This window comes from Haemaphysalis longicornis, unplaced genomic scaffold, assembly GCF_048455015.1.
Source record: "Haemaphysalis longicornis isolate Haplotype H1 unplaced genomic scaffold, Haemaphysalis longicornis Haplotype H1 scaffold_7, whole genome shotgun sequence".
Lineage (NCBI taxonomy): Eukaryota > Metazoa > Arthropoda > Arachnida > Ixodida > Ixodidae > Haemaphysalis > Haemaphysalis longicornis.
Window position 1 is genome coordinate 193,822,847 of NW_027526422.1, and position 20,583 is coordinate 193,843,429.

Consider the following 20,583-nt stretch of genomic DNA (forward strand, 5'->3'; position numbering starts at 1 on the left):
CAGTGGCTGAGGCACTTATCCAAAAATTTCCAGTTAAAAGTTTCTGCAATTTTTTTTATCCAGAGGGCTACTTAATTGCAACTTGTCTCTCCCACTTGCATTACATTATAAACTTTAAGGTTACTTTTATTTAGCATTTATTTTGATAAAAAGTGTAATGCTCAAAGCATGTTTTTATGGCGTACCTTTTTCTTGTCATGCCAACATTGCCTACAGTATCCTATCCAAGCAGTCTAACCCAAATTTAAAAAAAAACACTTCCCTGAAATGAAATGATAGGACAGACCAGCAACCCATACACTTATCAGTCTTTATTTAAGAAACAGACATGCCATACATTAACAATATTTCTGACCATTGCACATAGACACATAGGCAAGCACAAACAATGCACAGTTGAACAGTGTGAAGATATGTTTCCTGTAGAAAATAATCTAGTTGGAACTACGCTGACATCAAACCTGTACAATTCCAGCTGTCACTCACTTTTTACAGTAGACAAAAATGGAGGTGTCGTATAACAATGCATAAGGCACTTTTCCAGCACAAACTCACATTCCCGTCACAAGTATCATTACCCTTACAGTCGGTTTTACACAGCCTTGAAGGAAGACATGCATGAGGGCTCAAAGCAGCAACTGTGCTAACATGCATTTTGACATCAAGACATGCAGTCAGGAGGAAAACCAGCACTCGAAATCCATCAAGCATACCGTAGCAAGTAAGTCAGGAACTGCGTTCACCTGGCGGGTTCAGTGGGCCACCGAAGGTTTGTGTTTTATCTAAGGGGAATGAATCTAAGTGGAAGCTCGATTTTCTGACAGCACTCGGCAGCTGATCCTATTACGTGGTTGGCCTTAAAAGGTTGGCCTTCATTTCATAAAGCTGTATAAAACACGTGTAGGTTGTAAACATTGGTTAACAATTTTCACCTCGGTGAACTTCCTTATTTGCTGTCACAGTAGTGGTAACAGTCCTACTAACAAACTGAAAGCACAAAAGCAACATTTTTTTTACTTTCCCAGTGGAGAATGTTGAGAACACACCTGAGCACTTGCAAACAAAACAGTCGAATACCGCTACAACAAATAGGCACAAAAAAACGAAGCTGCTGACACTTCTTTCAATTTTCAAAGCTGCTGTGCTACCACAAAAGCTGCTCAAAGATAGCAGCACATTTTGCCTGTTGCCGAGGTTCTTGCCACCAGATTGTCCATTTTCTGCTAGCCTTGGCGCAGTAACCATTGGGAATTGCGGATTAGCTAATTAATAGGACCAAAATACCCTTTCATTTGCTGTTTTCGTCTGAATCAACTGCATTGTGACAACTTATGTCCAGTGAAGAAACATTTTTGTAATAATATCCGCGCAGTTTGCTCAATTATCTGGCTTGTCTAAATGAAGGGGGCATTAAACTCGGCGTATGTGTTATTCTAACGCAATTTCTCTACCGAAGCAAAACAGTATGTTGTCTTCACGGCCCAACCCCATAATACAGTTTTTATCCCACATCCTGTCCAGTTATAAACTTACTTGTGACTATTTATCATCGCTGTTCTTGGGCTTATTCCCTGAAGGCAGGATATCGACGGTCTGATGGAGGCAAAAGGCAAAAACGCCCGTGTGTAGGAGATTTCGCAGCACGTTAAAGATCCCCAGGTGGTCAAAATTAATCCGGAGCCCTCCACTACGGCGCGCCTCATCGCCTGCGTTGCATCGGCGCGTTAAACCTTACAATCAATCAATCAGGATATCGACTCCTACTTTTGAATGCACATCGAAATGCCAGCAGTGTTACAAAACCGTGACCACGTCAGCAAGAGCCAGTCTCACTAAAGTTACACTTGAATGTTGTCACGATGAAGTGCCCAATCTGTACTGCGTTTAAAGCAGTGACTCTCTCAGTGAAACAGCAGCATAAATACTTACGGTGCAAACATGGCTTACTGTTGCAACATTGCAATGTTCAACTCTTCGGACCAAGCAATTTAAAGTGCCACACAGGACCATTCGTAACATTTGCATTTTCGTTTAACGTGGCGACAGCTATAAGGCACTTCCTTGCAACAGTTTTACGCAAAACAACGCAACACGCCCATTCTCCAAGCACTAATGTAAGCCCAAGTCTCAGCTTTCTCTCGCCAAGTAACTTAGCAGTGCATTGGCCACATTTCACAACGTTGCACAAACAACAGTGTGTCCATGCGGCTCGTGACTATACGAAGCAAACGCACACAGCTAGAAACACAATTTGTGGCCTTGGTCTCAGGCCAAAAACAGCAAGCACCTCTGTCAAAATACAGACGCCGCACTGTACAGATCATTTGTCCACAAAAATACATCCTGAAAAATTTAATACATACAGTTAATGTCACTGTAACTACATAAACACACACTAAAACATTTACAATAATTTCAGAACACAAAAAACAAAGTGCAATGTTTCGTTGGTCAGGCAACATATAATGCCTTCGTTCACATTCTTTTCATCAATTCCACTTTGGTGTAGCAAGAAAATGTTCAGCCATTTTGTTCCAACATCACTCATTGGTGGAGGACAATGTCTAAGCAGGTTCTACTACTAGAGCTACAATCATACACAGCATAAAGCTTTATTGTAAGCAGTATATTCAAAACCGTTTCTTCGTGCAGGTAACAAAACATACAGCCACCCTGAAAATAAAGCACAAGTCATTGCTCAAAGTCACGATCCGTATTCCATGGTTTGTAAGAAAAGCAAAAAGCAATCATCGAGTTTTGTCTTGCAAATAAGTATAAGGGCATTTATCATTTGACAAAGACCCTCGGCGAAAGAAGCACCAGCCAGCGCTTGAATAGCCACTGGGATCAGCTTTGTACTTATCGTGCACACCTATTACACAGAGCGTGGCCAATCCACAATAGGCCTTGTGTGCAATCCGGCTGGTCCAAACAGTGAGCGTTGATGCATGTGGTACGGATACGGTGTTCAAAGCTTGTAGCAGCGCAGAGGGCCAGAGGACCATCGGCACAGAGTCACCGGGACGCCAGCAACAGGTGCTGATCATCTGAGAGCCCGAGTCAGTCCGGTGAAGTGTCGGGGCTGTGGATCATCCGGAATGCCTGGGGCAGAGAGTGCAATGGGAGGGCCCCGTTACAAACACAGGGAAAGTGCCGCATGGTGCATTCAGTGACTCACCCCAGTCCCCGGAGCAAAATATAAGATAAAGTGCAAGCGTCTTTGACAGCAAACTTTAGGGACGCATGCTTCGACCCACAAGGGTAGTTCAAGATTTTCACAAAGTCGGCAAAGCTTTTGTTTTCTCACATTTTGCCCCCAGTTTCTCAATGCAAAAGATACACTAAGCGGGAAAGCAAAAAGATAAACTTTTGTTTCGTTTCTTCTACCCGTCTGCTTGGCTGTACGACCGAATAGGGAAGGCCACAGTAATGCAGCTTCTGTAATTTTGAAATTACACCAAACGAACGATCACAAAATATTCCCTCAAAATTCCGTCCCTTTTGCATGTAGACACACAGGGGAGGCACCTGCAAACATGCGAAGTGATGTGCGCTAGAATTTCAAGCCACATCACACCGCACTTGCACGTTTCACCATATTTTATGTTTCAAATTTTTTGTCACAGTTCATGAAACAGGCATGAGAATGATGCTTCAAGACTTCACTGCAAGACCAAAAGCACTCGCATCTGATCTAGGCAAACTGGAGAATACACAGACTAGAGCATTTTAGGGGCGAAGCCCCTTAGGGGCTGGGGCCGTTGAAGTCTTCTGTCATCGTAATTGTCGTCTCATGTAGTCACTGGGAAACTCGTTTACGCCTCGCTCTGGAGCGCTTCGTAATGTAGGCTCAAAAAACACCGGGACAGTCGTTTACGCCTCGCCCTAGAGAGCTTCGTGCTTCAAAGACAAGAGACTTTTACAGTAAAGCTGTATACCTCTACCCCCAAATGATTTCGTCTCCGTGGGCAAACACGCCAAGGCGCCAAGAATACATTTATACACTGCACGCTTCGCCCCTTCCCAGGTTTCTTGTTAGTGGAGGTGGCCCGGGGATTTTTTTTTTTTTTTCACCCCAGAGCCTCGCTTATAAAGACAAGTGCAGAAGCGATTGTGAGAGTAGGAGACACGTCCGCACGCCCACCTTGTTGAGGGCCACAATCCAGAGGGCGCCCTGCGCAGCAACCTCGGGAACAGGGGACAAGGCCAGCTGCAGAAAGTTCATCGCCTCATCCGTCGCCTCCTGCTGCGGTGGGCAGCCCGCCAGACGCCCAGCGACGCTGGCCTGCTGTGGCCGGTAGCCCAGCATCACTCCACTCAGGCCACCATCGCTTCCGGAAGCAGCACGCCTGGCTGCGAGTGCACGCAAACAAAAAGAGGGGCAACAACATTAGGAAAACTGCTACACAGAGCCTTTTACTTGCCTTCCAGCATGTGGCTGACCTGTCAATCCACAGGTTTTAAGTCCACCAAGATTAACTCCAGTCCTGCAGGTTCTAAAATGTCATCACAGCAGCTTGAATACGATTTTTGCAAACACTTTTGCCGATTAACTGGATGTGGGCAGCTGTGACACAAGGGGGTCATGGCCAGTGAATGGCGAAAGGAGGACAGGGTGTACCAATATCTTAATTAGCTGCGTGTGTTTCTTTAAAACAACAGGGCTAAGAAGTCATTCCTTTTAAGGCAGTAAAAGTGGAAGGAGATGAAAGTATACATCTTGATATGCCAGGCACGCTTGTTGAATACGGCGATTCATCAGGACCAGAACATCAACAGAGTGCTTTTTGGGTGGCTTTGTGTAATCTATCAGCAGGTACAGTAAAAAGAAGCTGGCTTAGTGCATGTTCACACCTATGCATTTACGATCGGACTAGAAACCAGTCTCCCACAAGATAACATGCTCTGCTAGGCAGAAACACGTTTCCAGCTATATGCTTTGCATAGGACGCTAGCTGTACACTGCAGATGCCAGCGAAAACAAAATCCCAAACCCGCTGGTAAATGTTCCACTCGGATGGAACTGCCATCACTCTAGGTGAGCGGCACGCTCTCCAAGCACAAAACGGCAGCTGGAAACAGCCCATTCTAGAAGGGAGTGCCTTTAGTTGTGCAGGAAAGGATTTCAAGACAATATGCACTACCTGCAACGATTTGTGCATGACAGCCACCATACAGGCAGGCCCACCACGCTGAGAAACGTCAGTATTCATGGACTACGACCGATAAAACAGCCACCTGAAGCGCTACGATATTGACCCCACTAAACTTATCCCGACTGTCGAGCTAGACAGGAGTGTTCAGCAGTCCCAGGGCGAAATATGCAGAAAGGCTCACCACCAAAGTGAGCACTACCAACCAAAAAGTGACAGATGTTTCCACAGAAGAGCTCAGGCCAACCAACAACAACAACAACAACAAAAAAAATATCTTGGAAGACCAGGTGACGTCAGGCAGAGCATTGGTCTCGCCTGCCAAGGTACTCATTAGTTCTGGCATCAGGCCGAGTGACCTGAACAAAGTACAATGTGGTCACGTGCTACTTATCAAAGGGAATACAGCCCAAATGCAGGTTTTGTGAAAGCTTGCAAAGTTAAACAAGAAAGAGAACAAGGAGGCACAGGACCGATGTGGTGCCAAAATAAAATGTCTGTTCTATCTGTCTGGTTTTGAGCATGCAGTATCACAGTTCTTGTTTACATGGCCTCGATGTTCATTTTCACAGCTTCTGACCTAAACGTGAATAGCTGACAGCATCACTACTGCGTGTGCACCAAAGATAAAATTTTGCTCTATAAAATAATACTTTTTGTTTAGTACTCTTCTCTTGTGCTGCTTTTTTTTTCGCTTTTTACCTATGTGAGATGGTCCAAACGTGGGTTTCCGTACTCCAAAATATTTGCACCTTTTGTGTCCCACCCCTGTCCATGAGACGATTAAACCCAAGTACCTGCTCACATGCCAGCCCAGCCAGGACTGCATCGAGACGTAACATGGCATTTTGGGTGGGTGCAACAATCACCCGACCCTTGCCCACTTTTCGCTCACCATAACCTGCCTCTGGAGGAGGCAAACTGGTATTCTGCTCTGCTGTGAGAACTGAGAGCTGGACACAGCTTTGAAAAATGGGAAGGTTGACAATGGTTTTGACATGTTAGGGTTTGCGATGCACCTCGACCATGACTATCGTGAAAAGATGGGTGACTCGCGACTAATCTGTTACACGGTGTGTTCCCCACATAATTTTGAAGACTGTTGGCAAAGAATGCCTTGATGAAGTGTTTGCAACCACCGACACAGTTTCTGGCGTTCACTAAGCCCTGCAGCAATGGGGGCCTTCTTTGCCCCTCGGAGAAGCCCTTCTCGTTTACACATGTGCAGGAGACAACTGTTTCGTTATGGTTCAGCTACGACAAGCTACACAGCGACAGCTTGCACGAGCTTGTCTCCTGCCTTTAAAAAAGACGAAGTCACGGTAGGCTGTGCAGAGCAGGGCCTCAGCCTCACAAACCAGATCACCACATTCGTCCTAATCCCACCAACTGCACTTCTCCTGAAGGCCCTGAAGACAAACAAAGCATTGTTTGTTGAAAAAGGAAGAAGCCCTCAAAGCTCAGTTGCATCACACAGGAGAAAATCATCTAAGGCTGTAAAAGCTGTTTCAACTGCTTGTGAACGATAGGACAAAACTTATCTCCGTGTTTTCTTTGGGGAAAAAAAAAAATTAGCAACTAAAACTCAGGTGCGTAATGCAGGACACTGATGCCCCAAAAACACCCCAAAAGGAGCTTGCATTCCTTGGGTCGCTCTCGAAGGCAGTGGGACTTTGCATGAACAAGCAGAAGAAAATGGCAGAGCCGAAAGGTCAACCCACGTGAGCTTGACTGCCTGCCATCTGCCGCCTACCAGAGTTCAAAGATCGTGCGCTATGATACAGGTCTGGCACTGAAGAGCAGTACGATGAAAAGCAGCACCTGCTGCAAGATGTATACGACCACGCCAGAAAAATTTGCCATCAGACCATGAGGTTGGAGGCACGAAAGGTGACTGTTGCTCATACACACCAATGCTTAGAAACGGCAGCAGAGGGGACCAAGGCGTCTACAGCCAGACACTGCGGCGACCGCAGCTTTGAGCAAGAGCACGGCCGACCACCTCACGCCGCCACAGAATCGTTCAGAGTGTAAGTGACCAACAAGCATTTTCGTTTGCTTCTTCAATGCGGAAACAAACTGCGTGTCTACTGATAGGAAAGTGTAAGCGCTGATGCCCATCCCACAATGGGTGCATCTAGCAAAAAATAAATGCTGAGAAAATTTTGTGCCTGGTCCAAATAAGCAAGCATTTGATAAAAAAAAGTAGTTTGGTTCTCAAGAAAGTTTGTGTTCTGGTCCGCAGAAATACCGATCATAAATCATGTTGCTTGACCGGTAGCTGTTTTGTGGTGGCTAAATACCTGCCTTTTGTCGTTACAATTGCAGGTTCAATATTTTTTTTATGCATTGATGCTCATCAGCAGTGGATTTCTTCAGATGCGTTGAACACACATCAGGCAAAGTGCAAGGCATGTGGGAAAACGTTTGACATGTCATCAATGAGGGAGTCGGCCTTTCAAAGTGATATGAAGAGCACAAAGCACATTGACAATATGAAAGCGACTACAGTGCATAGTACCATGCAGAGCTACTTGATGACAATTGTTCACAAGCAAGGTACTGAGCCAGCTCTTTAAACGTTGCCGGATGTGAGTGGCCCGTGCAAGATGCACACATGTGACACAGTTTCTGTGGATCTTGGAAGTGGTAACATTGCACTATTCCTACAACTCGTCACTACGAAACATGGGAACTGATCAAGGAAACGGTAACAGATAGCAAAATGGCTAGCGCATATCCCTGTGGTGAAAGGAAATCTCATGTGTGATGTGCATGATCAGAGGCCCATTTTTTCCCTGGTACCTACAATGCCCCTGATGGTTACACCGCTTTGCTTGGCAAGGCCTTGAACCCGCAGAGGCGACAGATGGACACACAGTTGTGGTACCGCAGCACAAGGGTCAGCGTGTAACCCCAAGGACATTACACTATCGAAGACCTAACTTAAACTCTTGGGCAGCAGCTGAAGCCAACACTGGACCACAGCATGCAACTCAGCCAGTGTGCAGATCATCTCCCAATACAGTGAGGACGAAAACAGACAAAATCACACTCTTGAACCACCTTCTCCTCTACGGCCCAGGCAACTGAAAATGCCCCGCCTCCCTTCTCTGCTAAACAAGGGCACTTTGCCACGCCAAACGGGACGGGATGTCCTCTCCCACCATGTTAGGCCATGGAGCCCGCTTGTCGATGGAAAAGCACCCAAGAACTTCAGTCACCCGTCGCAGAACTAAGGAGGCGATGAAGCTGAGGCTGCATGCGGCCAACATTATAATGTTAATTAAGGCAAATTCAGTAAGGCCCACCTAGCTTCCTCCCCTGAGAAATCCGGTGTTAGTGCCTTTCCAAAGCGTGATCAAATTGTGGCTCTGTTTGAGATGGCCCCGCACCATAGACTCCACATGCTTCCATACATTGGAGCGCTTCCGCAAACATTCTGTTCCACTTCGCGACGACCGACATGAGCTCCGACTGTGTCCATAATATTAAATTACGACTCTTTGTGCGTAACCGATTCCGCTAACGACGCACTTCGAGCGGACAATGGGAGCCTACGGCTAAGCCGAAACTGGAAAGGGCCAGCAGTGGTGAGTGCGGCGCTGGCACCACCTCGCTAAGGCAGCCCTAAATGCTCGCTGTAAACGGTCCATAGCAGCGTTGAAATGAAACCAAGGTTGCAGATCTGTGCTTGAAGAAAGTGTTGCTGGAGAACAAGGAGGCCTACTTTCCCCGTTGTGGCTTGTTCAACAGTGACGACAACGAGTTCTGCACCCATTTTTACTTCGAAAAAGATGATGCGAGACGACTGCAACAGAGATAAATAGATGGATATACTGTTGCCGTTCCCTTTTAAACGGGTGATCGACGGGAAATCTGGATCTGGCGTTAGCTTTTTTAAAACACATCTATTACTGTCCTCCACTTCCTCTGAAGCCCTCCGTTATGTTCTTTCGCCACCAGTGCTCCAGTCTTCTTTTTGTGACTTCAACAGCTTCCCAGTGAGGCTGTTGTTTCGGTCCGTAAAAGCCCAGCGCCATCGCGAGCGGGTCACCTGCACACCTGCACCGGCACTAAGGGAGGCGGAAACATCGGGGTCTTGGGTCACCGCGACTGCGCCTGGAGGTTTCAGTTCTGTGCACTCCAAAACGGCGTGGCGCACCGTCTTCTCGGCATGGTTGCAGCCGCTGCAGGTGGTGTTGAGGCCCTCCGTAAACTTGGCGCGGAGGACGCGAGTGCGAAGCACCCCGCTGCAAACCTCGCAGAGGAGCCCGCTACCTCGGGCGTTGTCGTAGATGGACTTCTCGATGTCAGTCTTGTTGCGGCTGTAGATGTTCAGAGCCGGCTTCTCCAGCGCCGCTTTCCTCCATCGCTCGAGTTCGGCGGTTGCCACCTGGTCCCGCACCTTTTGTCGCCGGTCGTGCCGTGGGGGCTCGGTGAGGCGGGCCGCCGCGACGCCGTACCGCTTGTCTCGTCGGCTGACCAGCGACGATGAAAGCGCCCACAACGACCGGTTGCTGGAACTCCAGTCCTTTATTTAGCGAAGAGAAAAGAAACCCCCCCGGTCCCCGATGGCGTGGCGGCGCAGGCGTGGAACACGATAGCTCATGCGGCGTACATCCGGCGGGTCCGTGAAATGCGCGTCCACTACATCCCCCCCTTCTGAGAGAATCCTGTTTTACAAGTCCAGCCTTTTCGGGCGCTTGACCTGTCGGCCGGACCTGGTCACTCGTGGGTCACTGTCACTGTCGCACTTGGTTGATGGCGACATCGCTGTTGTTTCAGCCGTTGCTTCTCGCTGCTCGGTGCGCTGATTTGAAGTTAGCTCTACACTTTGATCCGCGAAGCTTTCGACCGTCACTGCTGGTGTTTCGTCTGTGCTTGAATAACTGTCAGACGCAAGGCCATCAGGCATGCCTGCACCGTTGAATGGCACCAAATGCTGACGGTTGCGCTGAATGATGCCTGTCGGTGTTTCCACCACATATGAGCGCGGTCTTCTTGCTGGGCTAAGCACCTTTGCTGCGCATGACATATCCTGCACCCACACATCCTCCCCGTCAGAGAGTGGGCGGAGTTGGAGGGCGGCGTGACGGCGGTTGAAGTCTTGACTAAACGTTTTGTTCGGTTAGCTTTATCCTTAGCTGTGACTTCGTCGTGTGGCGGCCACTCCGGTTGCAGGGTGTCTGGCATCTTCGGCACTGTCGTTTGCAAGCGTCGGCCCATTAGGAGCTGCAACGGGCTGTATCCGCTCACTCCTGGCGTGTCGCGGTACACCAGAAGCGCCATGTGTGGGTCCTTGGATTTTGTGAAAAGATCCTTCATGGTCTGCACCATGCGTTCTGCCTCGCCGTCTGACTGTAAATAGCCCGGGCTGCTCGTGATGTGATGAAATCCATAGGTCTGCGCGAACTCGGCGAACACCCGTGACGAAAATTGCGGGCCGTTGTCAGACACGAACACATCAGGTATTCCATGTCACGCGAACGTGCTCTTGACAGCCGCAATGACAGCTGTGGAGGTGGTCGACGACAAGCTGATTACTTCCGGAAAACGAGAGTAGTAGTCCACCACGATTGTAGCGAGTTCCGTCAAGTTCAAACAAGTCGGCGCCTACATGCTGCCATGGCCGATTTGGAGTCGGTGTTGCGATTAGTGGCTCCGAACGCTGAACTCTCGTCTGAGCGCATTTCTCACACGATGTTACTAGCTGCTCAATTTCGCTGTTAAGGGTAGGCCACCAAACTGCGTCCCTTGCCCTTGCCTTGCAAATGCCCTGGTGGCCTTCGTGGATTTGCTGAAGTACCTCACGGCGCATCAGGCTTGGAATAATGATGCGGCGATCTTTGAGCAAGAAGCCATCGCACACTGTGATGTTGCCTCTTTCCTTCCAGTACTCCCTATAGATGAACTGGAACTTTTGAGCCGTTTTCTGGCCATCCTTTCTCACAGAAGCGGAGTAGCCCAGAACAGATGCCGTCTTCCGCTTGGTGCTTGCGTAATGCATCCATGCGGGAGGACATGAGGTTGGCAGCTGCTGTAACGACTTCCCCGACGAATAGCTCGATGAAGTCTGTCTGCCGTTGACTTCGCTCCGGATCGTGTCCCTGAATAGGAGCCCTTGACAGTGTGTCTGCCGTGGCAATCAGCTTGCCAGGGACGTAGAGAACAGTGAACTGATAGCGCATGAGACGGATTTGCAAGCGCTGGATTCTGGGCGGAATCATGTCGAGTTCTGCTCATCCCAGGAGCGTGACTAAAGGACGATGATCCATTTCGACTTGAAATGCGATGCCCCTCAGAAACTGGTCGAACTTCTCGACAGCCCACGTCACAGCCAAAGCTTCTTTTTCTGTTTGACTGTAGCGGCTTTCAGTGTCCGTTAGGGATCGTGAGGCGTAAGCAACCGCTCGTCGTTCTCCCGATGGTTGATCTTGAAGCAATATGGCTCCGAGACCGTATGAGCTTGCGTCAGCTGACACAACCGTGGGGTACGATGGGTCATATTTAGCCATGCAGACCTCTGAACTGAGCAAGCTTTTGAGCTTGTCGAAAGCAGCTTGCTGGCACGGTCCCCAAAGCCACGAGTTTCTCTTTTGAAGCAATGCCCTGATTGGTGCTGTGATGTCGGAAAGATGAGGAATGAAGCGGCCCACACGGTTCACCATTCCCAGCAGTCTTCGGACACAGCTGACATCCGATGGGGTTGGTAGCTTGGCCAAGGCCTCGACCTTTTCTGGATCGGGACTGATTCCTTGTGCGCTAACCACGACTCCAAGAAACTTGACTTGGTTTGCAGAGAATGTGCATTTCTTGCGGTTCAGCTTGATTCCTGCTTCTTCCAAGCGCTATAACACCTTGATTGATTTGATTGATTGATTGTAGAGTTTAACGCGCCGACGCAACGCAGGCGATGAGGCGCGCCGTAGTGGAGGGCTCCGGATTAATTTTGACCACCTGGGGATCTTTAACGTGCGCCGAAATCTCGTACACACGGGCGTTTTTGCTTTTCGCCTCCATCAGAAAAGCGGCCGCCGCGGCCGGGAATCGAACCCGCGACCTCGTGCTCAGCAGCAGAACGCCTTAGCCACTGAGCCACCGCGGCGGGTCGCTGTAACACCTGCTTGAGACGTTGGTCATGCTCTTGCTGCGATGCTCCGAAGACAAGAATGTCGTCAATCATGCTCACAACTCGTTCAAGGCCTTCCAGAATTCTGCTCATCTGTCGCTCAAAATATTCTGGCGCTGAGCAGACTCCAAAAGGTAGCCTTTAGAAACAGAATCTTCCCATTGGTGTTGCTATGTATGCTGGTTTTAAGAGTGCTATGCTGGCAAATGGGCCTTCCACAACACCATGAAATTCCTTGACGCTGTTCCGGAGCCCAACCACCGAATCAGCAGCGGGGGGACTATGGCAGCTCAGCGAGATCAGCTACAGAGGTACCGTATTTTTGTGCATTGTTGCCTTTGAGCATGTCGAAAAAAAATTCCAAGAACGAATAAAATGTTCCTATACAGACCCCCAGGCCGGGCAAACATTGCTTCTTCAAGCCTTCGTGAGAGTTCCCAGCAAAACCGCTTTGCTGTAAACTGACGGGCAGGTGCAAGAGAGAACATGTGGACCTTGTTGCCAGATAACACGTTCATTGAGCACATGCACCCGTTATGTTGATCATTAAACTATATTGTTCACTGCCATCAGTGTTCAGAGATGAGCCTGCGCTACCCGGCAAACGGAGCGTACACTGAGGTAAGTTCTTCCTGCGACAAAGCAATCTTTGCTTGTTCGTCATTTTTTACATGTGCATATTCTCTTCCGGCTTAATAAATTGTAGTTGCTATACCAGCTGTCATCACGGCGTGCGCTTCTCTGTCCCCATTTTTGACACGCCGGTTCCACTAAAGACAGTCCCATGCACAGCCGCAAAGTCACCATATTTGCGACTTGTAGTAATTTTTATGCTCAATGCGCAAAATCTCTTACGTTTTTTTTATTTTTGCAGATGGTCTGAAGGGCGTTTTTTCGAACAAACAGTGCACATACAGGAAAGAACGAAAGAAGGTACGCAAGACCACCAGCGGCCAAATAACCTTGCCGTCCTTCCTTCAACAGAAGAGCGGCATATTCAGGATTTTTATTCTTCGAGGTCGACCACTGAAAGGTCCTACGAGCGATCATACAACTTCAGTGTTGAGTCCTACGTTACGCCGCCGCCAGTGTTGGCCAGCCTGCTAGCGAGTGCTATGCTGGCTAATGGGCCTTCCATAGTGCCATGCAATTCCTGGACGCTGTTCCGGAGCCCAACCACCGGATCAGTAGCGCAGCTCAGCGAGATCAGTTACAGAGGTACTGTATTTCTGTGCATTGTTGCCTTTGAGCATGTCGAAAAAAGAAATTCCAAGAACGAATAAAATGTTCCTATACAGACCCCCAGGCCGGGCAAACTTTGCTCCTTCAAGCCTTCGTGAGAGTTCCCAGCAAAACCACTTTGCTGTAAACTGACGGGCAGGTGCAAGAGAGAACATGTGGACCTTGTTGCCAGCCAACACGTTCATTGAGCACATGCACCCGTTATGTTCATCATTAAACTATATTGTTCACTGCCATCAGTGTTCAGTGAAGACTCCTCGACTTTTACTGCGCAAAATGTGGAGAGTGCTATTGCAACTTGGAGGGGGGAAGCAACTGCCTTATTTACAGTACTTATATCGCAGGTTGAATTTCTTCGTCATATGGTCTGTGAACGCCAGGATTAAAACCGAAACAAGGCCGCAACTTATTCCATGGCAACTGTGCAATTGTTCATTGCAGCCTGATGACAGCCTCAGATATGTCTGGTCATGTGTTTTGTAAGTGTGCGGATCTGGGTCCTCGCAGCCATTTGAATGTTCCTCACGAGACACGAGATTTTTGCCTGTTAATGTAACTTGTAGTTGGCACATAGTGGAATCACAAGGGCAATGAGGGTGGCAAGCAACCAATCGGAGAAAACTAACACGCCAACTACACGTAGCTTGTAGGAACCCACGCTGGCAATCGACGCTTGGACACGTGCGTGTGTTTACGTGCGAGCATTGAAGCAGCGCGACCGGCATATGTTGTTGATCGCACGCCAGGAAGGAGCCTCGCGATCACCCTGCGCAGAAGTATGCGCGGTGGCTCGGATAATTATTTATAACCGGCGTGCGCGCCAGCCTGGGGAGCGCGCTTACTTTTTGCTTGCTTGCAGGGACAGCTGCTGACGACTGCGCCAGACACCAGCCCCGCGGAGCGAGACCCGCGGACAGGACCCTTCCACGCTTGGGCCTTCTGCAAGGACCCCCCGGGGTCTTAGGAGGCCACCTGTGGCACCTGCTGCCATCCAGGCTGAGCCGCGGGAGCCCCTGTGGAAGGCGGACGCCTCCACGCACAGTTCCTGTCAAGAGCACCGGCGGTTGCAGCTGAGGGCAGCCAGCGGCGGCCGTGAACGCACCGGCGCCAATACTTCGGGAAGGACCACCCGGTTTTGGAAGATCGCCACTGGCGCCCAACTGCGCCCGTCAAGCACCAATTGTTGCGAGTGGCGAATAAACCGCCGTGTTATTGAACCCCTGCTTCAGCGTACGCTCCTTGCCGGTAGCAGCAACGCCGACCAGCTACCAGTTCTAAAATTTACCTGGTATGTCATTGCACCATCGCTGTTGCGTTCAAATGTGCTCCCATGTTACCGCTTCTAATCCACCGTACTTGTGGAGTAGAAGATGCTTTTTTGTTACAAAATTCTGCTGCTCTTGCACAAAGGCAGCTGCTCAATTTTCTGCAGACTTTTTCACACTCAAGCTTATCTTTTGCAGTCTTTACAGGCCTCACGGCGAGACACAGTGACACAATGGGATAATTTCTCCCATGACGACCATACGTACGCTCAAAACCTGCCACTTGGGTTCAGAGGAATTTCACTTGTAGACACGCTATCTGGCAATGACTTTTTGTATATATTGTGTGTGTATATATTGTCCTGTTGTCAGAAGCAATGTTTAGGAGGTTAGTTGAGGCAGTAGATAATATATAAACTGGCCAAAAAACCAAGCAAACTGTCCTGGGCAAACCAACCCGTGATGTGCGTCGTGAGGTTTCCCCTATCCCGCATTTTTAGGCTATCCGTGTCCAGTGTTGGCAACCGGATAAACTACATGCTTTTTCAGATTATGAAGTACGTTGTTGCCTGGCTGCCAAGGAGCCCCACAGCAAACAGCACGCCGTCCTTTTTTATGAAGAGCGGTTGCGACAGCTACACCTGCATTCTCGATAGCACAGAAGTCACGCTACAGCGTACCAAAAAGCTGATGGCCAGGGCACAGACCTACAGCAGCTGCAAGGCACACAACACTGAAGTTTCTTGTGGCGATTGCACCAAGTGTGTTCATTATGTTTATTTCTAAGGCGTATGGGGGCTGCGCATCTGATAAGTTCATCACATGGGACAGCAGCATAGATGACTACTTCGTACCAGGCGGCGAAATCATGGCCGACAGGATTTATTGCGGATGACGAGCTCCAAGTACAGGGCATCAGCCTAAACAATCCCGTCTTCGCAAAAAGTACGCGACTGTAAGTTGCAATGCATAGTGGTTAAAATGCCAGTGTGACCGACACCAATGGAAAAGAATTAAGCGCAGTCGCGACCACAACAAAATCGATAGAAACAGCCGAAGAAGTTGTCACCCTAGCCGCCACCACTTGCAAAGACTACACAGTTATACTGACAGACTACCACGCTGCATGACAATTTCCTGATCGGACGAATATCCCTACCACCATTGGCTACAGTAAAACGAGTTAAACGACTTCCAGAACTACAGATTGTCTGGTCACCCTGGCCACGAATTCCTCAAAGGAGATGAGTCGGCACACGCCGTTGCCCGCCCCCACACACACCGGGCAGTTTCTCAGGAGAGGGATAGCCTACAAGCTGACAACATCCTCAAGCCTACGCCTATGCGAAAACATGCCGACACACTCGCCCAGCACCGGCGCGGGTGCCAATACCCAGCACTGCCCCCCCCCCCCCCCCCCCCCCTCCCACACACACACACCTATCCAGAACCAAAGCTACAATATTCAGACAACTACAAACGAACTCTTACCCCCCCCCCCCCCCCCAATACCCTGGCTCCTTGCCTTGCAATGCACCCCACCCTGTACCCCAACCCCGGCACCTTGTACCTTCTAATATGGGGCTGTCAAGAAACCCCCCCATCCCTTGCTCCTAATCCCCAACCTACATACGACCAGTGGCTGGTACAGCTGACCAGTTCAGACCTGCTCCCAGCGTAGCCTGGTGGTGAGGGTCCAGGTGGCCAACGCAGACCAGGGTATCGCGGATTAGAGAAAACCCCCCACCAGGCGGGGGCCCAGACATCAGCACCTAAGGCTTGCCTAAATAAAGTTTACTCCTCCTCCTCCTAGCAGGAAAGAAACAGCTTACAGAATAGGAGGCGATGAAAACGGGGCAGACTGCCTCTGTCCGCATCCACGTTGAGAGAGCTATACACCGGATAAAAACCTACCGGATCTTCAAGCAAGCACTGCCGATTAAGTCCAAAAAGACTATCAGCACCGTGGTTTTCGTTTGCGCAGGCTTGTGCAAACTCCAAAATGAGCTGACAAAGTGAAGTAGTGCCTCACTGTGAAGTCTGCTCGAGTCGCCGAGGAAGTCTGACGTGTTTTTCGGCTCGCTCCTGCCTTCTGTCTACACACCGGGTCTCGCCGTAGAGTGGCACGTCACTATGTGACAGTTCTTTTCAAAACTCACTAGCCAGAGCGCGTGACGATGTTTTCGAGTAGCAGCCTCAAATGCCCTCGAGGCGCCTCGACGACTTGGAGGACGAGCGCAGAGCAGACGAGGAGGGAGCCGTCGATATGCCGACAGGCAACGGCCAAGCGGCAGCCATAGCGCACGCCCGCAAGCGCCAAGGCCACCTCGGGTAGACGTGGGCCGCTCATGAATAATGCGGATCTTTTGAGCCGCTCTTTCAAAAGAACGAGTGAGCCGTGGTTCAGTAAAAGTGAGTGGCGGTTTTTTTTAAAGGGAAGCCAGTGCTCTCTGAAGCGTTCCCTTAACGGGCCACGACACAGCATGGGCCTCCAAGCACAGCACAACATATGCTCACCAGGGAACTCACGCAAGCAACACAAGTTTTTTGACCTAGTTATCAACTTTCTGGCCAAGCCATGCCTGTTGGAACTATCCACCGCAACTGAAAAAAAAAGCCTGCTTTTGTTTGTGTCTGCACACTCAAAAGCTGTTAACCAGAGCACTGCCTTGGCCGCTTTTTGAACGCCCTAAAAGAGATCGTGCAAACCCAGTCCTTTTGTGAGTCGCAGAGCAAAAAGCTCTCATTGGCAGGTTTCCCCCAGCCTCGCTAAATCACTCGGCAGAGGTTCTACTCTGGAACCAAACAAGGCAATGCCAAGGAACTCAAAAAATGAAAGGTCCCAAGAAACAACTTATTCCTTGTGTACACAAGGTTTCCGACAAACTAAGAGGGTGGCAGGACGTGCCAGCGTCCATGTTGCATTTTCTGCACCGAACAAACTCTGCAGTCTTGGCCGGCACATGAAATCTGAAGAGCCAAGGGGCGATTTATACAGTCCCGACTTGTAATCACTCAAGTCACGTCTTCCTTTCTACCCCATGGATGGCTATCCATGGATGAATTCTCGGGGAGAGAATATTTATGTAGCCTATTGTGCCATTGAAGGGGTAATGCTGGCCAGGGTACCAGCAGCAGGGTTCTGTGGTGAAGCTGTTAAGAATGCAGTTACTTATGAGGAAATGTTCGATGGCTGCCTTAGCTTCATTTTCAATAAAGAGATGATGGAAGGAGAAATTTCTTAGGCTCTTGCTGCGACCAACCGCATCAACGATGCGTTTTACCTCTACAACACCATACGTTACTAAGCCCAAAATACCACGGTCCTTAAGCATGAAGCGCCTTTGTAAGCTAGACGCGAACTCATCACCGAAGGTGACGTGTTCTTGTTAAACGCAGCAGCGATTTATGTAAAGGTCAGTTGGCACAGTACTCATAGACAAAGCAGAGCAAAATGGCGATGCTGCAGCAGCAGTCATGATCCAGGACGGCCACTCCTTCAGTGCCAAAGTCTTTTTTTTAAAAGGCAGCAAAGTGGTTGAACAGAATTGTTGGGTGCTGGAGCGAGCAGCACTAACTAAAGAAAGCGGTGAGAAGTATCAAGGTGGGCACGACTGCCTGTATTAGCCACTCTTCATGAAGCCTCAACGTCTTTAGTGCCGCAGTGGCACAATATGAGGAGCTTATCATTTCTTTGCATTTACCGAAGGCAGTTCCAATACTTTACGTGGAGAGACGCTATGAAGCTATGGCTGCTAAAAAGGCAAGACAGGAGAACAAGGCATGGTCAATGTCCCGTGCACTTGCAGGTTTTGGCTGTACATAATCCAAACCCGGTGCCCAACTTTCCAGGGGAGCACCCTTGCAGTTCAAGCTCAACACTTCAAAGCAATTCACTGCATACGGAGGGATCTGTGCGGTGATGTGGCAATCCCTGGCTGTTTCAATGGCTCTGATTGGAGGCGATGGTGCATTGGCGAAGCCTCACTCGAGAGGTGGCATCCCAGGAGCTCAAGCTGTGACCACAGATGGGTGGCCCCAGTGAGGTGGTATAGGTGGACGAGACCCTGTACCGACGGCACAGGCAAGCGGACAAGGGTTGCCACCTGACCGGAGACAGCGTCGACGGAGGAGGAGTACGGGGTCCGTGGGTGGTCGGCCTCGTGTGGATGAGCACCAGGCAGTGCTGCCTGTTCAAGGTCAAGAGGGGGGACGGTCAGACCCTGGGGCGGCTCATCCGCCGGAACGCGCTGCCAGAAACCATGCTGTGGACGGACCGGTGGGCTGGCTACCTCTGTGTGCCACAGCAGAGCAACCCCGCCGGGCCCATGGGACTGCTCCACTAAACGGTGAACCACGAGGAGAACTTCCTGGGCCTGGTAACCAGCGCCAACACCCAAATGATCGAGCAGCAGCGGCGCCAGAACAAGCACTCCCTGCATGAAGGCGGCTTCCGAAATTCCACCTTACGCTTGTGGCTCCGGTGGTTTTCCTGGGAATCACTAAGCGGCCGCTACCCCTGGAAGGACCCTTTTCTGGGACTCGTCGCCACCATCTTCCCGCAGTACCCGCAGGCCTAAGATGTCCCTCCACAATAAATACAAACAGCCCTCTCCAGGGCTACCGAAACGCTCCATGGCGGAGTGGTGCTCGCTGTGCCCAAAGCCACTCATACATCCTGTGGATATATTTCGAAAAATTTGCGGGTACGCCAGCCAAATTTTTAAAATGCCAATACAATCTATGTTTGCGTCACAGTGCACTGTGCAATGATGCACTTGATGTTAAAAGTGCCATACACGGGCTAGAGAAGTTGCTCAAGACGGGCACTGTTGCTTCTTCGAGACGCAACGTCCAAAGCTCGTCATCTTTCCTCTCCCAGAAACTTGTTTCTGCACCTCGAAGTTGCCGTCAGGACTCTGGAACGGTGACTACGTTCATGAAAATTGCTCAAAAAGAGCCAGCCGAATGCTGCACCACAACGAGACCATGCACCTTCAATGTAGAAGAGGCCAGCATAGTGCTGATTAGAGGCTACCTTGCTCGAGCTGCAAACGAACGCATTCCTTGCGAGAGCTACCCTGCCCTTCTCCTGGGATCAAAGAGCGACGCTCACACTCTTGCCCCCACTGCTCACCAGGACCGTGGTGGACTTATCCGAGCCAAGTGTACTGCTTGGGCTGCGGACATTCGCAGGCATTGTGCTTGATAACCGGAAACCGGTTGTCAAGCCGCTGCAAATAAGTTCGGAAAAAAGCGTTGAAACCCGCCTCATGAACCTCCCTGTCCTCCTTTGCCACAACAAGGACAGAGAGCCCCAAAAGACGCTTTTACAGCAGATTGCAAAAAAATTCATGACGCCCCTCCTCACCAACTATGCAGCCGACGTTACAGACCAACAGGGCAGCCAAGCTTCTGGAGCGAAAGCCATTGTCCCAGATGGTGTTCAATTTGCAGGTCATTTTTGTGTGGTCGCAGTGATACGTACGTTTCTGTGTGGCTGAAGTGGTTGCTAGTTTGTATATTTGTATCATGAAACATTGTTATATTGTTAGTAATTCTGCCACGATAGCACTGATGTGCTGTCCTTGAAATAAACTGGTTAAAATAATGTTGTGTTCGTGCCCAGCAGAAGCGCATTCCGTTTCGGCGACTCCCAACAGTGGGCCAGTCGGAGCCTCTCGACCGCGCACAAATTAGTGTCCCCCGCAAGGGGCCCTTTCCTTCGCCGACGCCACCCCCAGCTCTGCGGTGCGATAGACAATGCACCAGAGACGCTTTGGGGACCTTG

At 49.8% G+C, this 20,583-nt stretch overlaps 1 protein-coding gene across 1 annotated transcript in view; it reads right to left on the minus strand.

Moving 5' to 3' along the window:
• Nucleotides 1–296: 296 nt before the first annotated feature.
• Nucleotides 297–20,583, minus strand: part of LOC144147361 (zinc finger FYVE domain-containing protein 21-like) — a 99,040-nt gene continuing 78,753 nt past the window's right edge. Inside the window, exons 5-6 of the mRNA XM_077679472.1 lie at nucleotides 4,145–4,353; nucleotides 297–3,102 (exon numbers count right to left, since the gene is read on the minus strand). Coding sequence (XP_077535598.1) covers nucleotides 3,061–3,102; nucleotides 4,145–4,353 — 251 coding nt within the window. The 3' untranslated portion in view covers nucleotides 297–3,060. The remainder of the gene's footprint in view (nucleotides 3,103–4,144; nucleotides 4,354–20,583) is intronic.